Source organism: Balaenoptera ricei, chromosome 9 (assembly GCF_028023285.1).
Source record: "Balaenoptera ricei isolate mBalRic1 chromosome 9, mBalRic1.hap2, whole genome shotgun sequence".
In the NCBI taxonomy this organism is placed as follows: Eukaryota; Metazoa; Chordata; class Mammalia; order Artiodactyla; family Balaenopteridae; genus Balaenoptera; species Balaenoptera ricei.
In genome coordinates this window covers 75,289,474-75,310,419 of record NC_082647.1, presented here as the reverse complement: position 1 = coordinate 75,310,419, position 20,946 = coordinate 75,289,474, and the positions used below count along the sequence as shown (strand labels likewise).

The 20,946-nt window shown below is 38.0% G+C and overlaps 1 protein-coding gene across 1 annotated transcript in view; it reads right to left on the bottom strand.

Annotated features, from left to right (window-relative positions):
* The window catches only part of DNAH11 (dynein axonemal heavy chain 11), a 333,679-nt gene that overhangs the window by 267,529 nt on the left and 45,204 nt on the right, over positions 1–20,946 (bottom strand). The window contains exons 9-18 of the mRNA XM_059933975.1: positions 20,099–20,215; positions 13,386–13,523; positions 12,946–13,070; positions 12,182–12,377; positions 9,999–10,103; positions 9,455–9,847; positions 5,767–6,099; positions 4,671–4,925; positions 4,418–4,587; positions 3,967–4,189 (exon numbers count right to left, since the gene is read on the bottom strand). Coding sequence (XP_059789958.1) covers positions 3,967–4,189; positions 4,418–4,587; positions 4,671–4,925; positions 5,767–6,099; positions 9,455–9,847; positions 9,999–10,103; positions 12,182–12,377; positions 12,946–13,070; positions 13,386–13,523; positions 20,099–20,215 — 2,055 coding nt within the window. The remainder of the gene's footprint in view (positions 1–3,966; positions 4,190–4,417; positions 4,588–4,670; positions 4,926–5,766; positions 6,100–9,454; positions 9,848–9,998; positions 10,104–12,181; positions 12,378–12,945; positions 13,071–13,385; positions 13,524–20,098; positions 20,216–20,946) is intronic.

The following is a 20,946-nucleotide window of genomic DNA, read 5'->3' as shown; positions in this document are numbered from 1 at the left end:
GCAAGCGAAAAAAGACGCTCTAAATCTGGTGGGCAGAGATGAAAATGTGAATCAATCTTATCCTTCGTTTTCCTCTGGTTCCCAAAGCTGTGTTTTTACTTGGTCTGGATGGAGAGTTTGAACATTTGGGTAATTTTAAATGACTAGGATTTTTGAAGTAAGATGAGGCAAAGGGAACGGAAGGTTAATTCCTACTTGATGGAGGACAAAAGCAGCCATGAATTGTTCAGGTAGCAACTCAACTCTGCCGTCCCTGACTACAATGCAACTAGGACAACAGCAACTTACTTTCTTTGAAGAGCCCTTGTGCTTAACTGCTGTTGAAAAGCATTCCTTGTGTCCAGACTAAGAAAGCATTGTTTCTCTGTGTCATCTCCCAGGACACTGAAATTGTTTTGTCACACAAAACCACCCATGGTGATGGGACTCTACTTGTGTCGCTGAAGCACAAAAATCGGTTCTAAAGACTATTTTGTAACCCTGATAAATATCTGATGAATGATTTGGTAACTGCCAATTATGAAGAGTACACTGTGCTAAGTATAAATCGTATCTGAGTGGTGGAGGAGGGCTACAAAGATAAAACACATTCTTCAGATTGAAACTGTTGTATCATCTGTCAGAGTGAATGAGAGGCACACAAAATAACTATTCTACATGACAGAATGTGTTAACTTCGATCAGGAGGTCTATATGTTATGGAATTAAAATGCTTGGGAGGCAACATGGTGTCATGACAGCAATACCCAACCAGGCCAGGAACTAAAAGACTTGAGCTCTAAAGTTCCTTGTTTTTATCTTGCTCTTCCATCCTTCTTCTCATCAAAACTCTGCATCCTCATCTGTCCAGAGTGTCACTTTGCATTTCCAATTGACCCCATGGAACCTAAATGTCACAGGGAGTCCCTTCGGGGCCACAGGAGAGAAGACGTGAAGAGGTCACATCAGTGGGTTCAGGCTCCTTAACTTTAACCTTCTTCAATGACACTAGACCTGCTGTTACCTGCTTTATATTTGGGGATTCCAAAGAAGCTTCCACTGGATAAAAATAAACTTTCATTGAAAACCAAAAGATCAGATGACCTCCAAAGTTGAACTGATACTGATCCACTCAAGGAACTCACACTGCATCAGAGGCGCAAAACAATGACTGGATTTCCACAGGCAGAGATGAGGGTGAGACCCCTCAACATCCCGTGAGGTAAGATTTCCAATGCAGGATGGGGTGAGAGTGTGGGCTCTACAGAAACTGGACAGGATTCTGAGGCTAGAGGCAGTCAATGAAGGTTTCTTAACAGGGAAGGGACTTGATAAAATCTATGGATTAGAAGCGTAATCTAGCTTCAGAGCACACTATAGATAGGGTGTGACGACACAGCCATGCCTAGGGGCTTTTTTAGCATCAAACCAAGCACAGGCAAGTTTTGGGAAATGTTATGACTGCTAATGATTATGAAGGAGAAACAGCAACTCTCACAAATTGCTTAAATTAAAACAAAACTGGGACATTGTTACCCTCCACGAGCAACTTGAACTGCCTGTAAATCTTATTTTTCCTCCTGACCAGCCTGAATTACCGACATCGAGACACACACAGAGCTAAGAGTGTGGCTCACTTCTGAAATACTGAAAAGCCTAATATTCTCAATACTGCAAAAACCTTAGTGAGCTAAACTTTTATTTTTATAGAAAAAAGGCAGAATAGCACATTTGCTTTTATTCATCTTGGAAACATAAATAGTCCATTAGAAAGCACGTAAACTAAGAAACACATAAAAGATTTTTAAATCTTCCACCTGACCACAGCACTGAAATTGAATACATACACCTCCATTTTCATAAACAACTAATACAACAGTCAGAACTAAGTGACCTGATCAAACATGTCTGCATCGTTACTTACACTCTCCTAATTAGCTTACTGTTGAACAATGTATATAAGGTGTCATATGTATCAGGAAAATTTGTTAAAGACCTAAAAATTGACAACAGAAATGACTGGAATCTAGCTTTAGTGAAGTGTGAGCCAAACTCTTATAATACAAATTCTGGAGGCCATGGCCAAAATCCCCCCATCAATTACTTGTGTTATGACTGGTTTCTCTGTATGACATAAAATTTCAAGGTTCAAGGTCTGACTCAAAGAATATCCCAATCTTCCTAAAAACAGACATTTATAGTGTGTTCTACTGTTAACTATTTCACCTCTCACTCTTGTTATGTATCTATCTATCCACATCATCTCTCACTCCATGTCTAACTGGATTTTCAGTCCTAAAGACAGTTTTATACTTAAACAGAATCTAATAATTCATATATAGTAATTCTTTGTAGTCAAGAGAGCACCTGTAAATACACTGTTGCACTTCATCCTCACAAAACAAAATGAGGAATATAAAATGGAGCAGCTGCTGTGAAAAACATTTTGGTGGTTCCTCAAAAAGTTAAACTTGGAATTACCAAATGACCCAGCAATTCCACTCCTAGGTGTTTTCCAAAAAGATCTGAAAACAGGTACTCAAAACAAATACTCATGCACCAATGTCCACAGCAGCATTATTCACAATAGCCAGAAGATGAAAAGAGCCCCAATATTCCTCAATGGGTGAAAGGCTAAACAAACTGTATATGTGTATGTGTGTATATACACACATACATACATACACACACACATGCAAGCACAATGGAACATTATTCAGCCATAAAAAGGAATGAAGTAGTGATATATGCTACAACATACATGAACCTCAAAATCATCATGCCAGGTGACAGAAGCCAGATACAAAAGGTCACATATTGTATAATTCCACTTATATGAAGTATCTACAGTAAGTAAACCCGTAAAGACAGGAAAGGACCAGCAGTAGCCCCAGACTGGTGGCAGGTAGTAGGGGAGGAGTGGGGCATGACAACTAATGGGTATGGAGTTTCTTTGGGGGTGAGGAAAATGTTCTGAAACTAGAGAGAGGCAGTGATTACACAACCTCATGAATGTACTAAATGCCACACACTTTGAAATGGTTACTTTTATGTTATGTGAACTGTGAATTTCACCTCAATTTTTCAAAAAATGGGGAACTGGAGACAGTATAGACAAATTTAAAAAGTGAGGGATCTTGAGGGATATTTTACCGAAGAGGAAGCATGCTCTGAGGCAAGCAGATGAGACGGACTAGCAGAAAACAAATCTAAGTTTGAGTTCCACCAGTGATTAGAGCATCACTGAACTAGATAGAATTCAATAAAAGCTCTTTAGTTAATGTGTCCACCGATCACATTGCAAGGTTAAACCTAAGCCCACCCTGGAAGCTGGTGGATGACATAAACATATAAACTATCTGTAGAACCTCAACACGGGCATGGGAATAGAGCCTCAATTGTGAGATTTGTATTCGTGATTTCAGCTATAACTACAAAGACTTTGTACATCGTTTGGCACACAGCAGTCACCAAGTCATTCCAGAACACGGAAAGAGGAGGATGACACAGAAATCCTGTTGAGGAAAGTGATTTCTCCAGCCAAATTGCGCTTTACGTATTCTTCCTTAACATGTCTATGATATGTTTCCAAAGACTAGGACACTTCTCAACTGACAGGCAATTTAAATGAAAGAGAGCTGGAATTTATTTCACGTGTGAAAGTGATGATATAAGTGGAACCCAAAAAAGTAACTTAGAGGCTCATCTATTACCTGAGTACCTTCTAACACAAAGGCAGTGGAGTGCAGCCAGGCAGAGGGAGGATGTGGGCATGAAACACCCCTAGATTCATGTGGGTTGGCTTTACTACTTGTGTGACCTTGAGAAAATTACGAAGTCCCTTTAAGCTTCAGATTCCTAAGCTGTAAAATGAAAACATTAATATCTACAGTATAGGGTGTTATGAGGGTGTCATAAGAGAGTGCACGTGAAGAACAGGAGATGCTCAGTTTACGGTAATCATGGTTATTTTACCACCTCACTGACCTCTAGTTGAGCATAGACCTGCTCAGGCATCTTCTGGCCATACGTTTCCAAGAGTGTGATGGTTTCTTTTAGTGGTTCAAAGAGTTCATCAGTAGCTCTCTGTCGGCTTCTTACAGCCAGAAGATGCCCCATAATGTCAACTAAACCATCGTGATCGCCTTCACTTAATTCTCTCTGAAGTCCAGCACCTGTCTCCTTTATAAATTCTTGTAGCTCATTCAGACTATAAAGACATGTACACACACACACAAACACAAATTAAGCTCATTAAAACATTCAGAAGTATGACTTCTGACTGAATCTAATTTTCACTCTTTACCTAATTAAACATTACTTGTTATCTCTCTTATAGAACTGGCAGTTTTAATGCTCTTAAAATTAATATCTCAATTTTAAGAAGCAGTCATGTGTTAAAAGTTATAATTCCAAATACCAAAGCACCAAAGACTACCTGTCAATGACAAATCTCAAAAGATGCTCCTGAAACATCCAGCTCCATTTCCTGATAATGTTTAGCAAGCTCACTTTGAAAGGCTTCATGTCCACCTTGAACCAACCATCAAACACTCTGAAGTCATCAAACTTGCTCATCTGAACATACAAAGCCTCATAAATGTCAATCTATAATTAGAAAAACAAATAGTCACTGTATAACAACTCAATCAAAAGCTAGTAACTACATAAATGCAGAGGGTTTGCCTTGCCTGTTCTTTGAATTGCTCGAGTGTTGGTGGTTGTCCGGGAATGTCTTCATTTGCATGAGGCCCTGTCTCCTCAGATGACACAGTATGGCCATACAGGAGGAAGTGCTTCATAAACTCGGTCCGGTCATCCACCCAGAGGTAAGCGTATGTGTCCAGGGTGTTTCTGAAGTCCAAGACTTTGTTGATGACGTCTGCCACTCTCTTCATGATCTCCTGCCTGACCTCCACCAGGCCCAGCATGTTGTCCATATCATTCTAAATGAGGGGAGAACCAAGCATTTATTAAAGCCAACCCTGCTCTATCAATTATGTGCAACCTACCATTATCCAAGGCCATTCTTCAAAAGAATAGTTGGTAAAATCAAAAACTGTGCTGTTTTTCCCAACTTCTCCTTTCCTTGTGCTCCCCATTACCCCAATTTATTTTGAATCATTAATATAAAAGCTAATTTTATCATTAATCGTAATTGTAATTAATATACATGTATATGTATGGGCGTTCAGCATTCAAATGACTGGGTAGTTGAGTAAGCACATTTTTTTTGAATCCTGGGAAGTTGCAACCCACTATATCCTTCTTTGTCTTTTCATCAGAAATATTGCTTCTTAGTATTTTCTCTTTTGCATTTATATATCTAGGAATGAGGCATTTTCTTTCATGTGGCTTTATCCTGTTTTAAAGAGCTGTTCTAAAATTCCTGATTTTCCTGGCTGCCTCAGGATCCGCTCACAGCATCTTGCTTTTAGGTTTAATACAAACAAAATTAATCATACTTGGTGTAAATACAGCAAAAAACAGTGGACATTAGAATGGAGAACACTAGAACTCAAAATCGAAGTATATTCAGATTAAAAGCTTTGGAATTAGCTTGGCATTTATTTGTAACTCTAAAGAGATGTGCGAAATTGGTTAACATATATGTAAATATATTGAATTTTTTAGAGTAATGTTTCCTTTTCAGTGTTGATTTCTTTGTATTCTGTTCTCTGCATTCAGTATTCAGTAATACTACCAATAAACGTATTTATAATCTCTTAATCTATTAATATGTATATAATTCACAATAAATGTAATACCCATTTACAAAGAACATACCTGGTAATTTGCTATTTCCAGATGTGCTGCTACTCGCTTCATCTGGGCAGACATTCTGAAACTACTGCACAGCATTTCTTCCACCAGATCATAGAAGCCATCCCCAGCCTCTCCTTCTAAAGAAGGTTTAAACAGAATCTCCGGGGGCATTAAGATCATTTGTGCTTGAAAAAACGGCGCAGATTTCAGTTGTTTCTCTGTGTTCATCAGGAAGAAGTCTAAGTCATGCATTATCGCTTGAAAAAAGCCTTCCACCACGATGTCATCAATGAATTCTACATAAATCTTCCAGGCATCCGGAGAAGGAGTGGCTCTGAACAGCTTCCTATTTTCCTACAAACAGACAAGTATTAATAGATCAGTATAGACAATAGTGAGTATCAAAACAAAAGTTGTCCATTTTAATGGCTTGTTAAAACGGCTACATTTGGGGGCGCAACATAGAAACATTCAAGTGCTTGGTCGCAGAATCTTAAGCTACACGGCAATGATCTAAGCAGGATTTTGTAACATTTAGTTCATTTATAAGATACATTCAAAAGTCATTCTTTAAAGGAGAAATTAAGAAGATTGCTATCTTCAAATATTATGCACACAAGAAATACACTAGTTCCCAATGCATCCTAGATGTATGCTCTGGTTCTGGCCCTGTCCCTCACTCTCTGTGGCCTTGGACCTTGCCTGCCCTGGCCTCACCTGTAAATGAGGTTTCCCAAACTGGTCCTCCCGAGAACGCTGCTCTGGGATATCTAAAGATCACCAAGTCAGCAAAGAGCTATGTGTTTTAGGCCATTCTTGGGGACTCACAGTGTACCTATTACGTTAAAGTCCATTTAACCTGGTTTAACCAATTGTCTCCAAACACTAAGATATTTTGTGCCACCCGCCTATGAGCAGCTTGTGGAATAACAGTAACTTGGCTTGGGAAACACTGGCCTGGTGAAGTCCAAGCCCCCTTTGTGCTTCAACAATATGAATTCTTTGACCTCAGCATCTCCCTAGCATGTGGGTGAAGTAATGGATGGGCCTGTGGGCATGACAGGGCCAGACATGGACAGGTTAAGGACTGCTAGAGGTTGGGCACAGTGTGGCAGGCCTAGGGACAGAGATTTGAAAAGGTCAGGTAAGCAGCAAGGTTGATTCCAGAAGTACCTTCTGAGTGGCAAAGGTTACACAGTCTATACAGGCCAGAGGGCAGATGCCCAAGGCAGAAACTACTACACACAGAAAAGACGACACTAAAATGGGAGCTGATTATAAGGTAGATTATGCTCTCTGCTTTCTGTGATTATTCACTACTGTGGATATATGATCCAGGATTCAAAGGTGTGTGCGACAGGCAAGAATCAGAACTACAGAGGTGAGTCTGGATCCTGATAAAGCAGGGCAGAGATGAACAAGTTCTTTGAGGGTTTTTTGTCCTCAAACAAATCTAAAAACTGCTTTTTCAGGGATGCTGTCTTGCCCGCCAACCACGTGGAAGCATTCACATCTGTGTAGTGTATGTGACCCACACCCCTGGAGCTGGGCAGTACACATCCCAGGCAGCTCCGAGAATACCACTGCAAAACCTTGTTTGTAACTATTTCTAGTCATGTCCTGGCAATATTTTCAAGGCATTGTAATCAACATTCATATATCTTACTTGTCTAAAACCCCCAGGTTACTGTTTAGGGAGCCCACTTTCCTATTATCAAGAAAATGTATCAGAAGAAACTAATTGTAATCCATCATCTGTCCTCCATGAGGCAGATTCCAACGCATAAACACTTGTAAGGATGTCCTGAAAGTCACAGAATAATTCACAGCCATCTCAGCAAACTAGGAACAGTCGAGGTCATGACTAAGTTAAGACATTGCTGAAAAAACAACTTTCCAGATATATACCTTCTTTACATGTCAGAACATCCCTGAGATTCCCTCAAGGCTACCCAGGCCTTAGGGAAAGCCTTCAGAGGGAGCATGGCCCTGCCCACACCTTGATTTCAGACTTCTAGCCTCCAGACTGAGAGAAAATACATTTCATTGCTTTAAGACATCCATTTGTGGTACTTTGTTATAGCAGCCCAAGGATGCTAACACAGGCAGTCATCAAAGAAGGCAAAGTCTTTGTCTCAGCAAATTGTTACCAGTAGGGAAAATTAAAACTTTCTTACATGTTTCAGACAAACTTCGAAGTCAACAGAAACTTTGAAATCCATATGAATTCTTTTCTTTCTTTTCTTGTTGTAACACATACTCAATACAGCATATCAAATGTACCACATCTTACTTTTCAGTGAGCAAGTTTGTTACTCTTCAAACCCTTTCTTCACACAACTGCAATGCCAGCCTATGCAAAAATCTGCCCTTGGGCAGGCATCTCTAACTAACGTGCCCCAAAACAAATCCTGTCTTTTCCCTGCAAAATCTGCTCTGCCATAGCCCTCCCCATATCAGTGAAGGGAAACTCTGCTCTTCCAGCAGCCCAGACCAAAAACGTCAACGTCGTCCTTACCTTCTCTCTCCTCTGACTGATCACAGCAAATCCTCTTGGCTCTGCCTTCAAAATATATCCAGCATACGACTGCTTTTTATCACTACCGCCTGGACCCAAGCCATCTTCACCTGGATTACAGACTCATCTCCTAACGGTCTCCTTGTCTGCCATCTCCTGGCCCCCCTGTAGTTTACACTCAACAGGGAAAGCTCTTGAGCAAAGAGTCTCCAGCTGCTATTTTCCCTCAGAGTAAAACCCAAAGTTCTCAAAATGGCCCGTTGATCCACTGTGACGTGCCCTTAAGCCCTTTCAAACTTCATCGCCTACTATTATTCCGCCTGGAAATTCTGCTTCAGGCATGTTGGCTCTCTAACTGACCCTTAGACAAGTGACCCATACTCCTACCGTAAAGCTTGTGTACGTTGATACCTAGAACATCCTTCTTCCATTTCCCAAATAGCTCCTTCCCTGTCAGTTCTCTGTAGAAATGCTACCTTAGTAAAGAGGCCTTTCTAACTACCTCATACACAATTTCCACCCCACCTGCCACTGATTCTCTATCCCACCATCTCTGCTTTATTTTTCACCATTGCTCATGTGACCGATTGAAGATACTACTATATATTTGTTATTTTCTCTTTCTATCTTCCCTAACTAGGATGTAAGATCCAAGAGGCAAGAGACTTGTTTTATGCTTTTGTTTCTCTGCCTTCTGTTCTTCGTTCTTGTTGTTTTACTTCTTGTCTTCTCTTACACTGATAACCCTGGAATAGTGCCTATCACTGTTTTAAAAACTCAAGTACTTGTTATAAGGAGAGTAACTACTGTTGCCACCCTCAGGAGATGGCTGACAGGGTTACATGAGATGAGGTAAACAAGACGGATGGCATTCAGCCAACAGTGGTAGCTACTGAAAGCATCCAAAACAGGAGATAACTATGACCAAGATAAGGCCCCATCTCTAGCCTTTCTGTTTCATCAAAAGATCTCACATTCCTATCTCTTCCCTCAGAAATGAGCACAGTGAGGGCCACAGAAATTACAGACAAGTAACACAAATTCCTCCAATTTCAATGCTTTACAAAACCATACCTCAAGTTCTTTCGGCCCCCAAAAAAGAACCCTCCATTATTAGGGTACCTATTTTTGCTCTTTTCTAAACTAAATGAAAGGATCTGCTATAAATTTAGAAGGCTTAAAAGCAAGTACCTCAACCAAGTTGTGTATCTTGCAGCCACCTTCCTGGATTAGCTTGTATTTTTTCGCAAACAAATCACCCTTGTCCTCCCAAGTCAAGGCGGTCTCCCGCCTGTGTTCTCTCCTGGGAAGGAGCGTGCACTCCACCCAGGCCCGCATCGTCTGCTGAATCACTTTGACGTTGTTCTGCGCATGCTCCGCTCTGCGCTCCAACTCTGAGGTGGCCGTCTTCATCCTCTCGATGTCCCCCCAGCAGTCATCCTGCCATGTCAGCGATGTGGCAGCTGCCTGCAGCTCCTCATCCACAGCCCTCAGCTCATCCTCAACCAGGGGGTATTCAACTTCCAGAAGAGTCTGTTTCAGCTTATTATATCCTTGCACAAGAAGTTCAAGATTTCCAATGTACTGAGCAAAAGAAAACCCCAAGACAAAAAGTGCCACATGTGTTAAAGCTACTTTCTCTTGGAGGCATGGAAGTATCTTAGGTCTACATGTTAATAATTAAAATTCGAACTATTTCTATTCAAAATCCGCCCTAATATCTGAAAACACAGACCTTTAAAAGAGTGTTTCTTTTTTTGAAGATGGCTAAGGCTGAATCCGGTATGTCTGATTTCTTCAACATCAAAAGGTATTTAATTTCTCTTAATACGGCCACTAGCTATTAAAAGAAAAGCAAGGATTATTTACATGATTTAAGAATATCATTCTATTTTTAAAATCAAACGCTTAAAATTTCATCCAATGATTACAGTATTTTCAAACTGTCAAGGCAAAGGGGCTTTTGTTTCTTTTGCTTTTTAAAAGCAACAATCATACATTCCATATGATGCAGAAGTATAAATAATAAAGGTAGAAATCACTGGCTATGGCCCACTGTCAGAGAAAGAATTCAAGCGAAAAAAAGAGCAACATATACACGCCAAGATCTGAAATGGGAGGCCATAAGCCGACCTCGGTCTTTTCCAAACACCGTTAGCTCTATCATAATGCTTGTTTTGAAAACACAACATGATTATACATGAGAGAGGATTGTGAACATGCCGCAAGTTTTGTCTTTGCTTATCTACAGTTTCATCAGCAATAAACGGCTAGGTAAATGCTAAAAACTGCACCCAGCTGAACAAAAAGGCTTAGGAATATGCAAAATGCTCATATGCACACACCACAAATATCCACTAGGTACCTCCACTCACAGGTGTGTGATGAGCCAGCCCATCCAACTTCTGGTGGCACAACTTTTTGTCTGGTTTCAAATGACCCTCCTTGCACCACCTCACAGTAAGGCACAAGTCATAACGCACTTCCCCGAGCAAACTTCAGGTCTTTGTCAAGGGAAAGTACTATATTCATTGGACCATTTATATATTACTTGACCATTTAAAATGTATAAAACCATGCTACTGTTCTTCCTAGGTTCCTTTTTTTGTTTTTCTGTATTTATTGTTATTTTTTAATTGGAGTATACTTGCTGTACATTATGTAAGTTATATGTGTACAATATAGTGATTCACAATTTTTAAAGGTTATACTCCATTTACAGTTATTATAAAACATTTGCTATATTCTCCGTGTTGTACAATAATATATCCTTGTAACTTATTTTATACCTAATAGTTTGTTCCTCTTAATCCCCTACCCCTATGTTGCCCCACCCCTTCCCTCCCCCCAGGAGTAACCACTAGTCTGTTTTTTATATCTGTGAGTCTGCTTCTTCTGTTATATTCACTAGTTAGTTGTATTTTTTAGATTCCACATGTAAGTGATATCATACAGTATTTGTCTTTCTGTCTGAGTTATTTTTTTAAACGTATCACTGACAAAGTTTTTAAGTACTGTACCCTAACCCTCATTTTCCCCATCAGCAATGTACTTTTTATTGTGCAGTCTTTCATAGGGCAGTGAATTTTAGGAATGCATATGTCGTGTTGTAGCAAAACTGACTGTAGCCCTAAATCACAGTTTCTGAGGAAAAGACCACATAACATGCTTTAGAAGGTAAACCAGTTGACTTCCTTAGGCTGTCACTCCATAGGTTCACTAGTACAATATATTTGGTATGTTTATAGTCCCTTCAGGTAGAATTGCAGGGATTATCCCTAAAACATCTCAGGAATTCAGTTTCTATAAATTGGTTTTATGAAATCAGAAGGTAAAGCAAACCCTCAGTTCTCCAGGCCACATATGTGTGTACCTGTGCTGAGGTTAATAAGAAAAATTAAGTGATGCAATTCTTTGTAATATTTCAGGGAAAGAGAACAGAATTTGAGTACACACTGTGACTATTAAACTCAGTGAGGCTAACTTTCACCTCCTAGGCATACAGTTGGACTGCCATGAGACAGGGCAAGAAAACCTAAGCCAGAAAACATCTGATCAAAGACTAATGATTCTATTCAATTGAGTTAATATTTATTAAATGTTACCAAGTGCCAGACACTATGTTAGACACACAAAACACAAAGATGAAATCCAGCGGACCCTACTCTCAAGTAACTCATTATCCAGTAAAGTGGGAGTGGCAAATAAATAATTACAAGACAAAATAAGAAAGAATAATTAATATAGAATTTGGTAAGCAAATCCCTAAAACAAAGACCTATTAGAAGTTGTTTTTAATTGTAGTCCTCGTAGCACTGACATTTTCCCAAAATAAAATACAAATGAATGGAGGTATGAGGAATATTCTTGTAATAAAAAGGGCATCTATGAAACATTTTAAAAATATCAAACCCCTACCTTTGGGTCAAAGTTGACACTGAGAAGACCACTTACGGCACTGAATTTAACCAAGGGTTGATTCAAATTGAATTCACAGATTTCATCCACATTACTTTTCCATTCATTATAGATACGATTTTCAAACTGGTCTAGCAAAGCTGTCATCTCAATATACGTCTGATAAACCAAGGCATCATCAGGACTTTCCAAGAATCTGTAGGAAGATGTTTTTTATTTTTTACTTTTCTATACATTAGATAGATCTCAGCTTAGCTACTTTACAATAATATATGATAGAAATAAGAAAGTACACTATAAAAATCAGGAAGAAAATCAATAAAGGTCAAATAATGCTTCTGCATAGTCTGTGCCTTAAAAGATATAGTTATGAAATAAATAGAACTCCAAACATTTTACTAAATGCAAACAGCAACAAGTTATCAATTGCTACAAAGAAAAGAGAAAGATACAAAAGTCTGCAAAATAACAGGACTGCTAGCTATTGGAGAAAGGAAAAACAATAACAAAAAGCTATCAACATATTGTGGGTGAAATGGAAAAGTGAAAAAAGACCTAAAAACATGGAAATATATGAAGTTCTAAGTCCTATTAAACATACTCCCGAACCATGAGGATAAATCCCTCTCAATGAGCCCAAGCAATGACAAGAGTTAAGTAAGGCAGTGACTCTTTAAGTGCTAAAATGAACAGCTCACTACCCTATATAAAAATTGCTTGTGTCACAGGGATAATGTTACCACGAAAGAAGCCTAACTACTTACAGATAACGGAGAGATGCAAGGTTTGACCAAAACATTTGAAGTCGGTCCACGACCTCTTTAGCCCATTTGATATTTCCTGAGGTAAATGGCATATTCTTGTGAAGGACTACATTTCCTTGTTCAATCTGCAAATTGATATTGTGGTGAAGAAGATGAAAGGGAACATTTAATCAGGGTACACTCCAACCTTGTAAGCAACTGTTCATTTTGGAACATTTACAGTACAAATATAAAGAACATACGTGCAAAGTAACCTAATTAGTAGAAGAGTTACTGTCTTAAAGCAGGTTCTTCATATCCATAAGGAAATCAATTACATAAAAGCATAAAAATTTTAGGGCCTGTATCTCCTCTTCAGGTATCATTCAGTGTAGCTCTACTTGACACCCTGACGCACAATATGATACTGTGGGTGTGTCAGACTTTATCCCCCCACTCACCTGTCCCACGCGTTCATTATACAATTGCTTACACATATCCAACTCTGCACTGAACATGTGCACGAGTGTGCTGTAACGTGGGCTGAAAATTTCCATGACAACTGGTTTCTCAAGGAAATTCCCAAATACAGTCAAAAGCTATAAAAATCAAAGTGAAAGAAAGGTTAACCACCGTGGGTTTTTAATACAAATACTCGATTCACTATTTCCTCCATTAAACCTCCTACCTGACTAGATACAAAGCAAAAATCTAGATCCCTGCAAGTATCCTGCAATGTCTTCAGATTGAAAACATTTTAGCATCTCACTAAAATTTCTATGCATCCAATAAAGCAAATTCTAAATGTAAAGCAGTTTCCCTTCCTCAGCAGAAAATGAGGAGTCAGAAGCGAACCACTGTCTGTTAGAAATCCCTGATCACAGCTGACACCCCTACCCCGTTGGACACCAGGAAATGTTGTAGAAGATGCTTTGCAGATTTAAGAACAGAAGCAAGATTGCGTACTTCTTATTTGCTCTTCCCTCCTACACATATACTCTTTAGAATAAGGAAAGCCATATCAAGGACCTCTAGGTCACACATTAATAATTATACTGTTATCCTGTGATAAACCATAATGGGAAAGAATATGAAAAAGAATGTATAACTGAATCACTTTGCTGTACAGCAGAAATTAACACAACACTGTAAATCAACTGCACTTCAATAAATTTTTTTTAAAAACATACAATTTGAGGAGAAAGAGGAAAGCTATAAAATTCCCAACTGTTAAAAAAAAAAAAAAAAAAAAAAGAAATCATCTTCATATTTGCTAAGTGTAATCTGCTGTATGTTCTCTAGACTTAGAATTTTTGTTTGTCAAGTAACATCTTATGGAAAAATCCAAACGAACTTTTTGGCCAACCCAATAAATCAACTATACTTCAACTATACTTTTATTTTATAAATTAAAAAAAAATAGTTACACCGGAAGCATCAGTCACAGTGACCGTCCTGCCCATGGCCACCCGTGTTTTGTACCACAGGACCCAGCTACCCCCAACACAGCAGCTGGGGCAGCAGTGGTGACCTGTTCCAAGGACAAGCACTCCACAGGCTGACAGTTCCTTCTGTGTCAAAGTCCTGGTTGAAACCAATGCCTTGAGATAATTAGTCTTTCTCAGAAAAAGAATGAGGGCGTGGCAGGCTGAACCTATGCCGGTAAAACTTATGAGTGAAAAGAACCTACAGCTGAACCTTGACAAAACGAGCTTGAAATGCGTGGGTCCACTTTTACACAAAACTTTTTCAATAAATACACTGGTAAATTTTTGGAAAATTGCGACAATTTGAAAATTGTTCTCAGACAAGACAAACCACACTGCCAAGAAATATCAAAAAATTTAAGAAAAGGTATGTCATGAGTGCATGAAATATATGTAGATACTAGTCTATTCCTACATAGATATAAGGTTTTATTTAATATCAAATTAATAATGTGTTAGTTTTCTTACTGTTTTATAACTTTGCTTTCAAAAAATTACACTACCATACAGTATGCCTTTCTCTCATAATTGGAGAAACTGAATATCAGCCTATCATCACAGGTGGTTTTTTTTTTTTTTTAATAATATTTCCAATATTATATTATGAGTATGACTGTAATACTCTATGCCATAAAAATTTTATGATTCATTCATTAGTGTATAGGCTAGGCTTCCATGAAACAATCCTATTGATTACACTAGACTACCATAAAGCAATCATACTGCTGCTTCTTTTTATCAATGCATGAATCATTACACCTGTAAATAAATATGAATTTCTTTTTCACATTATCTTTTCATTTCTTTATATCTAGTGTTAGTAATACATATAAGATCTACAGTGTTTTGTATTGTGCAAGGCAATATTGATGTAGGTACTGATGATTCATCTTGTAAACAGATGACATAAACTCACGGTATCGATAGAGTACAGTCTTGTAAAGATGTTTTCTCTTCCTTATGATTTTCTTAATAACATTTTCTTTTCTCTAGCTTACCTTATTGTAAGAATACATTATATAACACATATACAAAATATGTATTAATCGAACGCTCATTATTGGTAAGGCTTCCGGTCAACAGTAGGCTACTGTTAGTTAAGTTCTGGGGGAGCCAAAAGTTAAACACTAATTTTCAACTACATAGGGGGTCAACGCCCCTAACCCCTGCATTGTTCAAGGGTCAACCGTACTAGCGAGCAGAGGAAGCCAGTGAGTAAGGGGACAGAAAAAGCAGACACGTGAACTAAAACAGAATCACATGACCAGTAAGGAGAAGTATGTAGGTCCAGAACTCCATCCGCTCGGTCATCTCAAACTAACCTTGACCACCTGTTTCAACAAAGCTGAGCTGTCTGGTGAGCCTAACCTTGGATTTCTATTTGCCTCCTGTCTTGTCTTCTGCCCCACGGGGATTCTTCTGTGCATCAGTGTGAGACAGCTTTTCTTTGCAAGCAAAATAATGTAATAAACATACATATTTTTTTACAAGCAATGTTTATAGAATGCTGACTAGGTGCCAGGCATTATATTTTAAGGGTGTTAAAAATGCTGTTGTTACCACATGCTCCAGATAGGGAAACTGAGTTACGGGAAGGGGGTAACTTGCCCAGGTTTTCACAGCTAGTGCAGAGTTGGCATTTGACAGGACACTGGGCAGTCTGGCACCAGAGCCTCTGCTGCCTTGTGTGGGAACTCATCAGCCAAGGTGCCATTTAAAACTGCTATTTTGTTATTTACTTACTCTATGAGGGCTTCAGAAAATGTTAGCTATTTGGTCTGTTATATAGATATTTTCTCTGAAATAAAAGGAGATAGCTTCTCAAAATAACTCAATATCATCAAGGTGACAGAAAACCATACACTAAGGTTTGTGCCTTGTTAGTGATGTGACACGGCAAAAGAAAGAGCTTTGTTCTTCCTCTTAGAAAACTAATGGGTGTTCCCCCAAATTTGTTTTTATTAAAAAACAGCATCATTGTAAACAATTTGTAAACATTTCCAAACACTATACTTACTAAAAAAGTCAACACAAGGAAAAAATTATACAAACTGAAATGTAAATCTAACCATATCTTAAGAGGCCAGTTTAGACAAACACACACTGGCTTTTCTTCTGGTAATATCAATTATACCTACTGTACAACTGTTGGTGGGAATGTAAATTGGTGCAGCCACTATGGAGAGCAGTATGGAGGTTCCTTAAAAAACTAAAAATAGAGTTACCATGTGATCTAACAATCCCATTCCTGGCATATATATCCAGAGAAAACTTTAACTCAAAAAGACACATGCACCCCAATGTTCATAGTAGCACTATTTACAATAGCCAAGACATGGAAGCAACCTAAATGTCCATCGACAGATGAATGGATAAAGAAGATATGGTATATATATACGATGGAATATTACTCAGCCATAAAAAAAATGAAATAATGCCATTTGCAGCAACATGGATGGACCTAGTGATCATCATACTAAGTAAGCCAGACAAAGACAAGAATCATATGATATCACTTACATGTGGAATCTAAAAAATGATACCAATGAACTTATTAACAAAACAAAAAGAGACTCACAGACATAGAAAACAAACTTATGGTTACCAAGGGGCAGAGGGATTGGGGAGGGATAAATTAGGAGTTTGGAATTAACATATACACATTAGTATATATAAAATAGATTACCAACAATGACCTACTGTATAGCACAGGGAGCTATACTCAATATCTTGTAATAATCTATAAGAGAAAAGACTCTGAAAAAGAATATGTATATGTATATATGTGTGTGTGTGTATATATATACACACACATATATATAACTGAATCACTTTGCTGACCACCTGAAACAAATCAACTATACTTCAAAAAAAAATTACTGTAGAAACTACTAAATATTTAAAATCTACTTAGTTAGCTGCTACCTACCAAAATGCAAAGTATTAACTTTCTTCTTACAACCACTGTTTTGTTAACTTTGGACTTGATGTTAACATTCTGAAGTAAACATTGCCTAATAGATTTCACAGAGAAGTGTACTCCAACTATAGTAGGCAAACACATTTATTTCACAACATTCTCTTTTAAGCCCTTATCATATCAACCGCAACTGAAACAATACCAGAAGCTTCCCAGCCACGTCTCATTTTGACCACCTGATACGCTTACTAGAACTTAAGTCCAAGTGTAAAATAGGAAAGACAGAGAGAAAATATTCTTTGGGGAGGTTGTAAAGCCAGAAAGTAGTAGTAAACAGAGTCTTAACCTTTTAAGCAGTATACATTACCTTAATTTTTCAACATCACAGATATATAAAAATTACCCTCCAGGATGAGAATAAACGTCATTTGAACTTCCGGTTTCCTTGTCACATTGGAACTAAGAGTTTTTTTATGGAGAGTACAGACATTGTCCTTCATATCAACCTCAAAAGATTCAAGATTGATTCCCAATACATGCTTCCTTCCTAAATATCCCACTGGAGATCTGTAAGGTTTACCTTGATTTTCTTCTACTTCTCAGTTTCATTATGTAATATTTATATTTTTCCTAGGTTTGTCTTTTGCAAAGATATTTTTAATTTGTTTCCACTTGAACCATATATACTTGACAATTTTCTAGTTTTCTATTATTTCATCTAAAGACTTTTCTAGACACTTGTCTTACAGACTCCAGTCTCCCTTCATGTAGAGAAACTGTAAATTTTGGAAAGCCATCCATCAGCATTTTGTTTTAAGTTTTATTGAGTGCCAACCCTGTAGGGTCTGAGCCACAGCTTTATACTGTTTGGTTCCAGGGCCCTTCCTGCTCGTGTCTTTGCCAAGAGCAGGTACTGAATCGTGGTCTTCAGAGAACAGTCTGCAAGTATTTATTCCCTGGGACACAGCAGTAACTGGTCAGAGTTCATCATCCTGTACCTATGGTAGAAATCATTTTCTCCCCTAAATACACAACCCTGTAATTTTTTTCTTCTGCCACGACTCTTGCTGCAGTTTATCTTCATCTGTGTGTCATTTCAGGACTCTGACAACCAGTGAGCCCTCCTAATGTCACAGTTATTAAGTGCCTGCTTTATACAAGGCATTGCAGGTGATCTAGATATAACAAAAACTCTAAAATGATGTCCCACCCCTGGAAAGCTTATAAGGGCACCATCTCATATTATATTTTGCAGCAGACAAGCTACAAATATGTGGAAAGTTAAAGAAACAAAATACATGACAAAAAAGAGATAAAATTGTTTAGAAAAAATAACTGGCCATGTACTAAAATAGAATCCATATGAATGGTTGTGAAAAGGAGAAAGAGAGAGGTTTGAATTAGAAAAGGTAGGAGCCTCTGTAACCTCTGTAACTGAGATTTCATTCTACATTCTTTCTTGCAGTTATTTCTAAAAGCATGAAAGGAGGTCCAGTTACAGAGAATATGATAGACTACAACGTAGCCACTAAAAATAATATTGTTGAATTCTGTTATAAAAGAAAAATTTTTATGATTCACTGCTTCCTGAAAGGGTTACAAAAAGATTGCAAGGACCAGAATATGTCATTTTTTGCAAAGAGGAATATGTATGCATATCTAGTCAAAGAAAAGGAATGGCAGTATTAAATACAATAGTAATTTCTGAGAGATGGGATGACAGGTGGTGTTATTTTATGACAACAGGTTATATATTTCAGCTGGCAGCATCTCAGTTTCATCCAAGGGCTCTTAAGAGAGAACTATTTGAGCCTCATGACTTCTCTGTTAAAACGCTTGATGGGGGTAGAAGACACTAGCCACTGAACCGCCATCTGACCCATTTATTTGAATTTTAAGATCAAAATCAAACAAGTATCTCCGACAAAGTCTGTGCCTGTTATACTGTTTTGCACTGCCATCTTCAATGAATTGTGTCCGTGATTCTCTAGCTGTGTTTCTGCTGACACTGAGGCCTCATTCCTCTTTGGGGATGTCATCTAAGTTTACGCTTGACTTGCAATTCTCTTCTTTGACAAGCAAGTTTCACAAGGTGCCCCGATTACCCATGTTACAAGCTTTCCACTTGGGAGGACTCTCAGGATGCTTTTCTTTTCTGCAACTATTCATACATCTACACTGTATTTCATCATTTCTATGACAAACACTCTTTCATGTTTTAACACCTCTGAAACTAGACTATGTTATATAATAAACAGCATCATAATTTTTGGCAGCATATTCTTTTGTTGATAAACAATGGTGTGTCTGATAACCAATGGTGTCTTATGCCTGATGAAAAACAGTGTATAAATTGCTATTTATTTCAGTCAGATTAATAAAGTGGGCAGATGAACCCAACCTATGTAAACAATGGCAAAGAAAAGAAATTCTTGAGTTAACAGAGAGTTTTCACTTTTCACTGTAGCTTAATTTTGAATTGATAGTTCACAGGCCATACCAAACTTGCTCAAAAGGTAATGAAAGCTGAAACAATGAATTCAAGCAAAGATCAATAGTCAAGTGTCCTAAAACTGACTTTGTCCAAAGTAAACTTCATTATTCATTAGTGCATTATTCAAAGTTTATAATTCAGTGAGCTTCATATGAAGAGAATGTGACTAGTTAATAGTTTACCTGGACGAGAAAGGAATGTATTCCCTCTTTTCATCCAATAGTCTTATTCACTAGTAAAACATTTTTTCCTGATAACTTCTTCATAACTAACCTTAAATGCAGCTTCCAGACCATTGCAGTTAAAGAAAGCTTCACAAAGAATTGTCCCGAGCCTTCTGTCAAAATCCAAAGTTTTGGACTTAAACACAACATAATCACTTTCAAATTCCTATAAAATTCAAAATAAAATATTAGTTTACAGGAAAGAATCCAACAGTGAAAATATCAACCACAAAAGTGTGACACCTCTCTCTCTCTCTGAATGAATTTATTTTTCATAGCAGGATTCCAGGAAAGACAAAGAGCTGTATCTGACTAATTGTTCAAGTGGCAGCCTTACAGGAGCACTGAACATTTAGTACTGTCAGCTCACATTTCCACAATCCTTTTCACTGGCTCAGACACCAGCATCAGTACTTTGGCCTATCACTCTATCCTTCTCCATACTATTTTGATTATAAATGAAAAAGCAAAGCTTTTCAGAAAAGAAAAAGGAAAAAAAAAATAACCCGTCTTATTATAACTTTAGTACATCTATAAGTTTAAACAGGGAAGTTTTTAATTTTGTTTTTCATGGAGCAGAAACCCTGCCAGGAAACACTATTTCTTCAAGTGAGAACTAAAATCCACAGGTCTGTCTGTAAGAAAGCATCATTAGTGATACGGACAAAACATAATACTCTTCCTATTCTCCCAGTTTCTTATTAATATGCAGTTAACAACCCCCAGTTTTCTCCTAATACATAAACACCCACTCCCAGAATTACAAAGAATGAAACAGTGAAAGAATAACCATCATCTGCACAGCATTACAATTCAGTCTTCAGTGAAGTCCCAGAAATTCAGAAACACTTTGGGCTTCCCAGTCAAACCGCCCCAGGAGTGCACGCCACACACTTA